We start from the raw sequence: 14,006 nt of genomic DNA on the forward strand, positions 1-14,006 counted from the left end.
GCAGGGTGCTGAGTTCTGGGTGAAGGACATTTTGATGTGTCCCCTTGTCTGATGACTCCTACATCTGCCGAGTTCCGCTGCCTGTTCCTGGGGAGCAGGAGTTCACTCTGACTCCCTGTTGTGAGTTCTGCAGGCTCACCACCTCATCCTTTTACTTTTTTTTTATTTGTGGACAGAGTGTCAGCTCCAGCCTCTGTGCTACTGATCTCTGATTCTAACTAAAAGCACTACCTATCAGCAGGTAACCCAGAACAAGCCCCCTGTTTTTTTGCAGGCAGATGACACCTGGTTGACTGATGGGAAAAAAAATGGCTGAACATGAACAGCAAAAGATTCATGACCTTTTGGAGAATAGCTGCTGTCTTATTCGCTCCTGCTTGATCTTTTTTTTTATTCCTTTATTCATCTATATTATTTCTCTTCAGCTTCCACAAACTCCCACTTGGTCTTTTTTGTTATTCACCTATCTTAAATTTTCCTGAAAAATGTAAAAACTTCTTTCCTGTTCTCAATTTTCCCTCCACTTTAGCTCACTGCTCTTCTATCAGTGAAACAGGGGGTGGAGAATGAACTTATGTGCACTCAAATGACGCGCAAAATGTTGTTGGTGTAGAGATCACCGCCGAGAGAGGGAGAGAGAAAGAAAAGTAAAGAGACTCTTTCCTCTCGTCGCTTCATCTTCTCAGGAAGGAGGGAGAAATGTCAGCTGAGACGCTGAGAATTCACCTCTCCTGCCACCTGTACGGTAATTGTCCTTTATTCTGTGAGTCAGTTGGATTACACCAGGCGTGAAAAATGCAAATGAGGGGCTGAAAATTGGCTGCCTTAAAGTCAAGTGCAGGAAACATCAAAGTTTGTCAGTGTAGGTGGAACAATTTCCATAATAAAAGCCACAGCAGAAATTGGACTGAAATGAGACTTTTCCTGGCAGAAAAAAAGGGTGACGGTTGAGAGTCAATTAGGTAAAACATTACACTAAAATGATCCTCTGAGCTTACCTGGTAGTGCAAGAGAGTGTTTAGTCTCTTCCAGTCGTTTTCGATCTTGGTGGTGATGTCTTCATCCTGCAACACCACACGAGCCATTCGGCCCTGACGCCACTCTGACAGGAACAAATACAAATAAAAAGAAGTATAAACAAGTGCAGCAGCGCTGTAAACACGCATCTGTAGCTAGCTATACATCATCCTGAGGGACAGTCATTTTTTCTGTGCTTTTTGCGTCAGAGCTGTCGTACATTTTTTAAAACATAACATTTATATTTAAAAGCACATGGAGGACAAGTCCTACTTGGTTAGTTTTACGTGTCAAGACATAATAAACAGTCATAATTAAGTCTTAAAGTCATCTAAATGTCTTATTGGGATACAATCTTTAAGCACTAGTAGGAGATTCAAAATCGTAAGAAAAAAACTGAAATATTTTCACTTGGATGCACAGATTAACACATTTGCACAAACTTTTGGCAAAAGTTTGCTTGCGGTGTGTATACATTTTGCAAAAAAAAAAAAAAGACTGAAAAAGGTTCAACATGGATTCCAAACACTTGCAACGACTGGGTGAAAGAAAATTTTTCATGCCTTGTTTCTTGTTTTTTGTCTGTTTTTACTGCAGTGTTAGAGCACCGCATACAGGCCTGGCATAGTTACTACAGTTTTGGGTCATTTTTTTTAAGTAGGCATAGTGCTGTATCTATTTGGATATTTTTTTTAGAAATGACAAATGACAGGCAAAAATGTATTTTAGTGTGAACTATGCCTAAGCTGTAACTCTTTGATTTTTTTCAATGTTCACTTAATGCCCTCACACACATACATATACACATAAAAACAAATGCCTTTATGATGTTCACCTAATCAAGATTATGAATAATGCCATGCAATGTTGTTTATCTGAGGTCATATTTACCTCATTTTAAAACTTGGTGAGAAGCAGAAAACTTTTTATTTTGTCACTCTACCTAAAATCAATGGCATTTATGAGTATCTGAATATGTGAAATAGGACCCTCCTAATATTGGTGCTAGTAAAACCTGCTGTCAGTGTTGGCCAAATCATAAAGTTCGGAGAAAGAACCAGATCAAAAAACAGAGATGATTTAGTTGAAAAATGGTAAGAGACAGATTTCTGCATGCACACAAATGAGTAGGTATCTGCAGTATCCCTGCGTCCCAGACAGAAATCGGTATGCATCTTAATTTAATATTCCACCTGAACAATTGTAAGATGTATATGCAGGCAGGCTGCTCACTTTAATTGGTACATGTGTCACAAAAGCAGCAGTTGTCCCATCAATGGGAGGAAGAAAAGAGGAGTGGAGCCGACGAGACAGGATGAAAAACGTGAGCTCTGAGAAAATTACCTCCTTTCAGGAGAAGAAAAGAGAAGCATGGCTAACAGGTAGGGGCAATAAGCAATGCTGGTGGAGGTCACTGGCTGATGGGGTCATTGAGCGGTAATGTAATGATAATAAGGGTACTGACAGTGCAGTGGATAACCAACGTAGGCCTCATGCTTAGAATGATCATTGATTTTCCCCTTCGTTGACTGGGTTTTATTACTGCGCGTCTCTGCCAGATGACCAAGTGACTTCTCCGCTCGGCACAACAAAACCACCTACCGTCACCATCACTCTAAGATGAGACGCGCACACGCAGAAAGTCTCACACAGATGTAATATTTTCAAGCAGTTATTTACTGTGGAGAGATGGACGGCGTGATTATTTGTAACAAGCATGGGGGGGGGACTTATTGTTCTCCTCGCCAATGAGAAGTGGGAGGGAAAATAGGAGGGACGCAGCGATACAAGAAAAGGTATGGAGCGGCAAGGATGGAAGTGGCAGACTGCGTGGGAGCCGAGCTTAGTCTGAGGCAGGCGAACCAGTCTGTCAGCTCATACCTGCAGCGGCGACGTTGCAGATGTAAAAACACACTCATGTAAAGACAAACACCACTTCTCTGTTTAAATCGACTGCGCCTTCTTGGCAGTGGCAGGCAGTGAATGCAGCCAGACGGAGAGCTGCGCCACACATTGTCAGTCAGTTTGATCGAAGGCCTGGCAGCAGCATGCTGAGGCTGGCAGGGCTGCTAAAGCAGTTTTATCACACTAATGCACTGATAATCTGTACACATGCCTAGGCGTCCTCTCACTGATACACGGATCTGTTGGTGTGAAGGACTTTCCACCTGCCAGCTGCATCTGTGCATCTTTAGACTGTGTGTTTACTGTTTGTGTGTGTGTGTGTGTGTGTGTGTGCGTGCATGATTGTACTGTACCTAGGTCCATGTCGACAGCTCGTGGCCGCTGAGAATAGGGCATGTTCTTGTAAACAGCGTCAAGGATCTTCTCCTTCACTTGGGTGATGGTGTCACAGTTCAGCACCTTCACTGGAATCTCCGGACTGTTTTCGTTGTCAGGGTTCACACAGTTTAGGATCTGCATTGGGAAAATGGGAACAACAGAAGGGAGAACGATTGAAACATCGCAGAGGGAAAGACGCTCGAGGCATCCTGTTTTCCGACTCGACTTGGGTCCAGCTTGAGGCTTTGCCCTCATTACAGTCTCCTCGGAGCATAGCAGGGGCTTTGAGAAACCATTTCCGCTCTTACTGGCAACCCAAAATCTAATTTCACACCTTCGGCGGGACACCAATTTCCAGCTCTGCCGGGGTATTAGCACGTAATGAGCCAAATTCCCAGTCAGTGCAATCAGAGCACTGTCAAGTCACATGCTGGTTGTGTGAGAGCTTTTCGTTTCCTCTGTGTGCATGTGAAACCTGGGAAGGGGAGTCGGGTTGGTTTCTTTCAGGCTCCTCGACCACCTACCCTGATGTTGGACCAACATGACATCCTGTGAGACCACTGAGCAATTTCTTTCCCACTATGGAGGGATGGAAAACAGCTATGTAATATCAAAAATGGTTTATTGTGGAAAAAATGTCCAATTTTCTCTGGTCTAGTTTTTTTTTTTCTTTTCTTCTTTAAAGCATTTATGTCTGTTTGTCTGCCGCAGCTTGGCAGCCTTGCATTTGTGTTCGTCTGTGAGCTTTTGTGCAGCCTTCTGCTGCGGCTGCTGGAGTGTGACGTACCAGGGTTTTGTACTCGATCTGCTGCCGGATGAGCTTGTCTTCACTCAGGGAGTAGCGGGCCTCTCCAGTGATGGCGTCGATGGGCCCCTTTTCCATCTGCTGCTTGATGGCGCAGTACAGCATGAACAGAGGCTCCCCGGCACACTCCTGCGAACGTAAACACACCCATTCACACATGAGAGAACAGTGCCGCATCAAAACAAACCCCTCATCAGCCTGAAAACACAGACTGCATAATCAGGTATTTAAATTGGAAACACTAATAATAAGATACAAGAGATGGATTCGTATGTGCGCTGGTGAGCACCTACGCACGCCCACATGTGCTGCTTGTTGGACTAACCTTGAGGAATTTGTGAAGGAGGAAGGCGAACCAGTTTGTGAGCATCTTCTCGGCAACCGACTCTGTTCTGAAATGACATAAAACAGGAGTGAAACAACTTTTATTCTGTTTTTTTTTTTGATCAACCAAAATTTCCCAAAACAAAAGCACTCCATAATTCATGAGGTCGTGGGAAAAACCTGAGGGAGATCTCCCTGACATCTTGGCTATCCTGCCTTTGGTTTTGTTTGTGTTCAGCATGCAACATTGTGGTCTCAGATAGTGAGCCGAGCTGAGTGGAGAGAGGGCATCTGTGTGTGTGTGTGGGTGGGAGCAGTTGGGAGTGTGTGTGTGGTTGATTATTCATGTGTGGTTCAACACAGCGGGACATCAGCAGCTGCGACAAGCCTCAGCTGTTGAGAGAGACGAGAGCTGTCACAGGCAGGTAACGCCTGATCGCAGCCAAAACGATCTCCTCTCTTCTCATTTCCTCCCTTCCTCCCCCTCCTCCCTCCAGCCTTCCCAGTCAATCACACATGGAGGTACAACTTGCTGCTGGGTTTGATTGGGCACAAAAGAAAAAAAGGAACACACAAGAGTGCAGTGACCTTAGACTATTTCCTCCCCAAAGAACATGACAGTGTACAATTCTTTCACGAGTTTTTCCTCTTATCTTTCTTACAATGCCAGGCAGAGTTTTCTCCCTCTGCTTAATTAGCATCATTATGAAAAACTAGATTAACAAGAATTAGAAAAAGGTAAAAAGAAATTGTTAATGAGTGTTTTGCTCATTAACTATCAAAAAAGAAGAAGACGCTCATTAACCACACGCAAAAACAAACTCCCAGCTGATCTTGTAAGAAGGTTTTAAGGGCATATTTCAACCTTTTTGAAGTGTTGTTCTTTGTTAAGTTAAGAACAAATAATATCTTATCTGTTGTAGATAGTTCTTTGAATGACCTCAGCTTGGAGAAAGTTTAATTTTGACCAAACTGACAAACTAATGGCTAGTCCGAGCAGGGCTAAGACAAAACGGTTATTTATATGGTACTTTATACTTATCTGCAAGTGTGGCAGCACAAGTTAGCTGTGACACTTCCATCAGAAATTTCACAATATAACCATTTAATGCAAAATTGACAGATGAAGAAGTTTAAATTTAGGTTTTTACATGAACTGCTATAAAATTTTGAAGATGAGATTTGTGTCCCCCTCAGCAAGGCATTACTACCTCATCACTACCATCCAAGTGGACCTACTTCCAACAAACATTTTGCCGTCTTAAAACAGCTCCAATGTTCAAATTTTCCTAGCATTTCATACAAATGTAAACTAAATGTTTGCATTTCATTGCCATCAGTTTCACATTTTTGGGTATTTCCGCAGAAATCTTTTGAAAATCCCGCTGTAAGTGATTCAGGCAACAACGAAAGTGCTACAGCTAGCTGCTGCTTGCTTTTAACCATAGCATTAAATGTTAATAACTATGTACTGAATTTTTTTTTAAGGTTTAGCTGAATAACAAACAACCTTCCCTAGTTCTTTTATACACACTTTTTTGTGACCTTGCTAAAAAACAAAAAAAGGCCTGAGGTTTAAATAAGATTTAAGAAATTTACAAAGATTTGATGAAGTTAACCAAACTGCAACAAAAATCAGTCACATTAATGCTGACCTGAGATGTAAGTATGAAACTGCAGATGTTGAGAAAACAGTTCTATAGAAAAATGCATTAAGTATGTAATTAAATTTATTATTATTGTTGTACTTAACAAGTGATATGTTTTTATAAAGGGATAAAATAGTAAATAAAAAACATCCCACAAATGTTAATTAAATAGTTGTTTAGGCTCAGCTACTCACACTCAACCTCATGCCCTCAGATTTCTTTAAAATCACCAAATTCAAAGCTAGTCTGACTAAATGAAAATAATTAATAGTTGCAATAAATCTTACAACTACGAACAATGGAATCATCTCCTCTCCATTCATAGAGTATGGACTAATATTGGCTTCGCTAAAAGAGATGCTGAAGCAACAACTAAAGCTTGTTTTCTTAGGATTTGGAAAATCAGACCAACTCCAACCGTAGAAGCCTATTAGACCCTTCCAGGTCATTTCACTCTGTTAGAAATCAATAATATGGCTATTAAACCAGACCCCACCATAAACCTAAATATACACTGCATTAAAAAGCAAGACAACAACTACAGATCAATACACTGATTTCTTGGTTAGTTAGCTTGGTAGTCATACCAACATGAGCTCTTTTTTATTTTAACTCTAAGCTCAAATGCTACCAGTACACCTACTAATACCGAGTTAACATGCCATGTTAAAGTGCACCTCTGACTGCCCTGCTGTCTGGAAGAGTGTGACAGCTTGTGATTGTCACCTGGCTGCCAGGGATCACCTCCACAAAGCTCTGCACACGATCACTGCCAATTTAAAGGGCAATGCATTGAAAAAAGGACCCTCTTAATGTAGCAGTAAATTACTGTGATTACTGCGGTGGATAGGATGGAGGGGCCTCACGGCGCGTGAACCTTCGGATTAGCAGGCATCGAAGCAGCCGGGTATTAAAGGCAAACTAGAAGGCTTCCGTCTCCTCGGTAATGCTGGGGATGATTACACCTATTCAGGTTCTGCATGGACCTGAACGGAGATTATGGCTATTATGGAGATAATTGTGTTAAGTCATGTTTAAGGGCTATAAGCACGAGCCTAGAGCTGATTCAGGAGCACCAGAAGGATTGTCTGAGCCAGGCAGTTCATGCCAGGTAACAATTTAGTCATCGAGACGTAAAAAGTGTCAGCCTTTTTTTTATTTCTTTGTTTGTTTGTTTGGTTGTCAATAAACTGGGGAAAAGAGAGGCGTTTCCCTGTTTTTTACTGTTCAAACACAGAATTTACCTCAAGCTGCAGGATAGTTGAACCAGGCTCATATTTTGTCTTGAATGATGTGTGGTTGTCAGAGCTTTGATGATGTCTCCTACAGCCAGAGGCTACTCCCCCGGGAACAAATCTTTTGGTCAGTCTATTGGCAGCCGGCTCGAACTGGATGACAGCCTATTAGGTGTGATGTTTAAGCAGGAGTGAGGCGTGTAGCTTAGTTTACCCACTTTTACAGACAGGATGTGAGAAAACACTGCTAAAGAAACCCCTAAAAATAAAAATAAACATTTTTCTGTCTGTTCACACAAATACAGCACTGTGATTGTGTTGTCCGTCTTTTCAGCAAATATAGAGGAACACAAGTGAAATGGAAATGGACAAAAATGTGCACACACTCCTCACTCTCAACACTATTAGGTCCTATTAGGAGTGTTAGTGTATTAACACTGGATATTATTTTAAACTCCAAACGATTAAAACAACAATACTGAAATTCCCATGTGATGCAACTATATGGGGACAACATCAGAAGAGAAAAACATTCTAAGCTTGGTTCAAAGTTTCATAATGGAGCCATTTTGTAGATTTTTTTTTTTTTTCATTTGATATCTTTTACAATTTGAAAAGAAAGACAGACATAGAAAAAAAAAACACAACTACTCCATTGTTACTACGGTTTCTAGGGCGCAAAGTGATAGTGAGCATGCAGGAAACAGGCTGCATTTCTTAAAAGTTCCATACATCAAGTTCACTCAAAATCACCAGAAACTGATTTATAATTTAGACAAACGCATGTCGCCCGCTGCCTTTCATGCTAGAGTTTTAAACTAAGATCATCTTGTGATGAGAAATGATATTCTAGCCATTTTGGTCAACCGTTGAAAATAAAAACATGCATGATCTTGTGTAATATCATGAGATGTCATGCTCATTGTATCTGTTTTACATGACTCTCAGCAAGCTCAGTACCTGTCAAACTGACAGAAATATAGCCAATTTTGATTAGCTGTGAATTGGGTTGGCTCCAAAAGTTAATCAGTTATAGATGGACATCCAATGATTACTTCTTGCTGACAGACAGAGTTGAATCCAAGTAGTAAATAGCAAAATATTAAACAAAACTCTTGTGCAATCTGTTGGCTCTGCTACTACACCAGATTTTAGGTCAGTATCTGTAAAATTCCTGAGTTACAGCCATTAAAAAAAAATATATATATATATATATATATATATATATATATATATATATATATATATATGTTTATATATATATGTTTTTTTAAACAACAGTTTTAAATATTTTGGGTTTTTTCCACCAAAAATTATGTTTATGTGTGAACTACAGGTGGGTAAAATATCTGGAGCAGTGTGGGTGGGGCCTTAAGCTATCCACTCAATATTCAGAGTTTAGAAACCCCTAAAAGAGCTACAAAAGCTTTACATTGTGTTTTCACAATGGACATCCCAAAATATAATATGATGAAACTCTTTTGGACAGTACCTGAAATCCCTGTGTAACTGCCCTCCTTCTTCTACTAAAGTGTACCCCTCCCACCAACACCCCCATGCCTACTATACCCCCCTTCTTTTTGCTTTTATGAGACGTGGCGTGTTAGAAGTTAATGGAACCTATTAAACATTTTAATAAGCTCCGCAAGTCCCGAAGAAGGAAGTCAAATAAAGCCTTTTGTGCGGGGGCTGTGCTGACTCCTTCTTAATATTGCTCCCTTCGAATGTCGGCTGGGAGAGGCGCTTTGTTCTCCTCCTTCTCCTTTCCTTCTTGTCCTCCTCGTTCTCCTCCCCTTCCTTCTTTCTGTTAATTGAGTTTCATTAATGAACATCAGAATTTCATTATCCCACATGGTGTTTAAGAGGGGCCCCCGTCTCTGGTTTCCTAATGGTAGCGAGCGTGCATGGGGGGTTGTTTTAGCAGCGAGTGAAGCGTCTTTCAGTGAAACTAATGCCAAACACAATACTCGCGCTTGTAATAACACTGTACTCCATTGCTCTGCATGGGCGGAAATCTCATTACAAAAATGCTGAGAAGAAAAATAAGACAAGACTGAAGAGTCTCAAGGTGATAGAAGCAATGTTCTGTGATTCCATTAAAGGAACATTATGAAGAAGATAAAGAAACTGGGTAAAAAGTGGCAAAAGTTAAGGCACGAGAGATAATGGAGAGTAGATCTTAATGGAAAAGGAAGTGACTATTCTGATGTGGTTTGATGTCTGGCACGCCACACAGGTTTGAATAAAAACTGATACCCGGCAAGAAAAGCCCTTAATGACAGACACGGGGAGAAAAGGAGGATTTCGATTAGCAACAGAGGGAAAAAAGCAGGAACGCATTCTTCTAAACCAAATAAAATCTACCGTAAACATTATGGGGCACTGAATCGATCCTGCTTAGTACACCAAAGGGTGAGGAAATCAATCACAAAGCTTAGATTGTTCTTTCAAGAAGCTTTCAGAAAAATAAGTGTATATACAAACGGAAATCTTTCCCCATCAAGACAAAAAAAAACCAGGAGGCATTTGAAACCTTTAAACACTAAAAGAGACTTGGGTTTCACTGAAAAACACACTTCAGACGAGCCTGAGTGCACGCGATTCAAGAAACTTTTCTGACTGGAGGTATTTTATTTCTGAGCAGAGGATAATGGGGAAAAAAAACACAAGTTTTATAACAAGTGATGAATACCTTTCTGGCATTTTGAACACAAGCCACTTGGCTAATATGAGCCATGTTTCTTCTTTGGAACTATTACAGTTAAATAAGCCCTGAAAAACAATGATTTGTTTCTCACCATCCTGGAAATAATACAAATTTTTGACATCCTATCTGAACCAGCTTTTGGTTACTTTCTGACTCTAAAAAATGTCAAAAGAAAAAAAAAATCAATGTCAAATCCCATCAGACGCTTGTTTTAATGGATACTTAACTTAATCCTGCAAACAGGTCAAAGACCCACATTCCCCGTTGTTATTTATCACTCATCAAACCACATTTTCAACATATATTACAGCACAGTTAAGACTTGAATTTGCATTTTTCATGTCCAATCAAGTACAGATTATACATTGTTAAAAAATACTCAAACATTAAAACAGCATAGTCAGGCGATAATCTTCCCTACTGAAAGACCAGACAATATGTGAGAGAACCAGGGATAAATCATGACAGACGCTGGATTTTCTTTACGTATGAGAGACAAGAATGGTTTATGTTAATCAATAGTCCTCGCTTTTATTCAAATTTTCCACTGTTGTAACGTGTTTCTTTTTTCTGTACAGTGACTACTGATGGCAAGGATTTTTCCACTGAATTTTACTGCAATTAAAAGAAAACGATAATTAGAAGTGTTCTGCTTTTGCTAGGAAAGTACCGTGATATCACTTAGTTGGTGTGTCATAGAGTAGCTCACGTGCCCTGTGGCTATACTGCCTATGCTTGAGTTTGCATGCATCAAAGTACATACCAGTCTTCCTCCGAATACATCTAAGTGTAAAGTTTACATGTAATGTTTACAGACCTCATTTTGAATACCAAGAGTTTAGCCATTTGAGTTGTCTTTAATTTGAAAGACTTGTCACTGAACATAAGGTAGTATATTCTGATTCAGTTTTAATTCATACTGTTTCTGTGGGGATTTTTCTTCTGTCCTGCCATTAAAAACAACAAAATCAACAACTTAATCGTATTAAGCTAAGTCTGACATGTCAAACTTGTATTTATAAACTCCCATTGTTGAACATCAGGACCATAGGTGACATGCTAATTCACTGAAATGCACATGGGAACAGCAGATTATCTACATTGTAGCTGTACTTGAAAAAATGTCAGCTACAATTTAATATGGCTGAATACATGATTTTTTTTAACAAAAAAATATACTGCTTATTTATTTTATTAATCTGATCTTTGGTAATAAATGAGTTTGAAACAAATACTGAATCTATTTATTACAAATTGCTGAGAGCAAGAAATAAGCAGCTAAATCACAATGAGCTAAGCTAATGGTGCAATTTTGTTTAAGTTCTTTTTTACAGTAGAAAGATAATATTGTTGATAAAAAAGTGACAACAACAGTGTAAAAACATGGTAGTTGAAACTATTTTTGCAATTTTACCCAAAATGTCTGCAACTATAGACTTTCTTTAAATTGTCTAATATTACAGTAATTACAGTATGCTTCTATTTGGAGAAAAAACGTGATAATTGAAGTAGAGAGTGATGGAATGCTACAACTCAAACAGGATTCATACTCAATCCAATGTAATATAAATAAGAGAAGGAAGAGGGCTGCTCGACCTGAACAATCTTCATGTTGATACACCCCTTTAGTCATGTTAGCTTTGTCCAGAAACTTTTTTCTTATTGAAATGACTCGAGACAAGATTTTTATTGAGTGTTTACACTTTAAATGCGCTACGATTGTTTGACTCCAGTCTGAAAAGGCTTTTTCTTTGCTTCAGTAAGTCAGCTAATCCTACACATACTGTATGTTTTAAAACACGTTTTTAATATACAACAGACCATAGTCTTAGTTCCTGTCACTACTCTAGATGTCTTTAAAAACAACAACAACAAAACTGGATATCTTTTCTGTTGTGTTTCAGTAGTAGTTTCTGGGCATAAATATTAGTAGGGCAGACATTTGTTTCCTGAATCACACAACTTTGACAATTTGCATTTCATTTTCTGTGAAAAAAAAAGATAGGATCTGTGTTGCTTAATAAATATTTTGATGCTGTGACTTTTTTTCTCCCTCCCGCAGGTTGGGGTGGTGTCCTGGAAAACCAGTCCGGTCTAATAATTAAACCAGAAAGACAAACTCCTCCTGCACCCACACCCACCCTCACCCAAAACAGGAGTATTTTAAATTTCAGCTGCGTAAAATAAAATGGACAAACAGATACACAGCTTTCTAAATTGGATTTCAAATTTGATTTGAAGAAAAAAATTCTACAATATTACTAAGTTACGATAAGTTACTAAGTTCTACAATATTACTACCAAGTTAATTGGGGGGCTTCTGCAAAATATTTCTAAAAACTATAAAACTGAAGAAGTGGTGTGTGCATATATATCCACTCCTTAGCTTTAAAGCCCCAACTATTACCTTCAGTAGCCACTTAATTAGTTAAATAAGATCCACCTTTGGGTGATTTAAGTGTAGCTGTCTGGTTGTTTAACCCCCCCCCCGTCTTTAGATCTGTGTTTTCTGTTCATGTCCAATCTGTCTGCTCCAAGCTGCTGACTGATAATTTCTCTTCTAATTTAAAGCTCACAAATAGATTTTTTAACTGGAAGATCTCCACTGTTGGACACAGGTTTTGCTCCATGCTCTTCCTGCATTAAATAAGATCACATGAGGTCTAGCGTGAGTAGTGGCCATATCAATGAGCAAAAAGCAGCAGAATGTGTCCACGCGGGAAGAATTATTTCTGCTCTATTGGAGCTGCCTGCACTTCTGATCGCTGCCAACAGGGAGATATGATACTGATTAATGCGGGAACTACTACATAACTGCTAATAATCAAAGAAACTGAGTATGAATCACCAAATAGTTGATAAACACGCAGAACAAAACAGCACAAAGCAAGCTAACTGATTTGGTAATTTACATAATTTTTCAGAAAGAACTACTTTGTTGGGCAAATCATTTGTATTTTTTTTCTGGCTGTGCCCCACTTGTCCTTACAGACCAGCAGTGTGAGATGTGTTTCCACCATCCATCCATGCAGAAATTGAGTTTTTGGTGAGAAAAAAACAAACAAAAAAAGAACAAAACATAATTTCACTTTTGGATTTTGGTGTGTTGGTGCAGACAGAAGATACAGGGGTTTTGAGAAATACTAACACAGCAGCCTTTTTTGTGCAAGTTTTCTATCACTTTGTGACCTAAAAACAAAACAACAATGGAGACGTTTTTAGTGGATTTGTCTTGCTTCATCCTGATCCTGTTGTCATTACAGTTTGATTGTGTACTGAAATGTTAAAAAAATTATAGGCAATGGGAAACCGTACCAAATATAAAAAAAAAGTTTTGGCAAAATTGGTTTTGTTATGTGGTTAATGTGGATGTTCTCACTGCTTAGTGGGGTGGTATGGGTATTTTAATGATTTTGTAAGATTGATTTTATTTTGTTTTCAACAACACAAAGGAAAACATTGTAAAGAAAAAAAAATGTGGCTGGACTAGTATTCTGAATGAAATGTTCACCGCCATGTTAAATACTATAAGCTGAAAATTGAATAGCGACAAAGCAACACCCAGCAGCCTCATTTTATACTCCGCACAGACGCACACAGGTTGAAGACATTTTCAGTTCGATTATCATCACAGATGAGTGTGTCACTGTGTTGATACGTGTGTGTGTGTGTGTGTGTGTGTGTGTGTGTGAGTCAGTTTGTTGGCTTGACTCTCGGGTTCTCTTTAAACAGGCGATAAAGATGGCAACAACAGCAAAGAGCCATGTCAAATCGGTAATCCCTTAAACTCTTCACAAAAACGGGGAGTGAAATGTAAAAACTGTAGGACATTTAGCCCTCCAGGCTGCAGTGGCGGGACCTGAGGATTATGTACCAGTGTTCCTAATGAGAAAGGATAATGAAAACTTAGAGGTGACATGGGGCCCTGCTGCCGTGTGAAATAACAGCTTATCTGGGTTGTTTGATGCTATGTTGCTTTCTCCCAC

The 14,006-nt window shown here is 39.4% G+C and overlaps 1 protein-coding gene across 3 annotated transcripts in view; it reads right to left on the bottom strand.

The window, feature by feature from the left end:
* Positions 1-14,006, bottom strand: part of plxna2 (plexin A2) — a 226,970-nt gene that overhangs the window by 20,390 nt on the left and 192,574 nt on the right. For all 3 annotated transcript variants that reach the window (XM_017419193.3, XM_017419192.3, XM_037976969.1), the window contains 4 exons: positions 4,431-4,497; positions 4,088-4,234; positions 3,276-3,435; positions 999-1,102 (listed from right to left, as the gene is read on the bottom strand). In XM_017419193.3, coding sequence (XP_017274682.1) covers positions 999-1,102; positions 3,276-3,435; positions 4,088-4,234; positions 4,431-4,497 — 478 coding nt within the window. The remainder of the gene's footprint in view (positions 1-998; positions 1,103-3,275; positions 3,436-4,087; positions 4,235-4,430; positions 4,498-14,006) is intronic.

The sequence above is a fragment of the Kryptolebias marmoratus genome, linkage group LG8 (genome assembly GCF_001649575.2).
Source record: "Kryptolebias marmoratus isolate JLee-2015 linkage group LG8, ASM164957v2, whole genome shotgun sequence".
Classification (NCBI taxonomy): domain Eukaryota; kingdom Metazoa; phylum Chordata; class Actinopteri; order Cyprinodontiformes; family Rivulidae; genus Kryptolebias; species Kryptolebias marmoratus.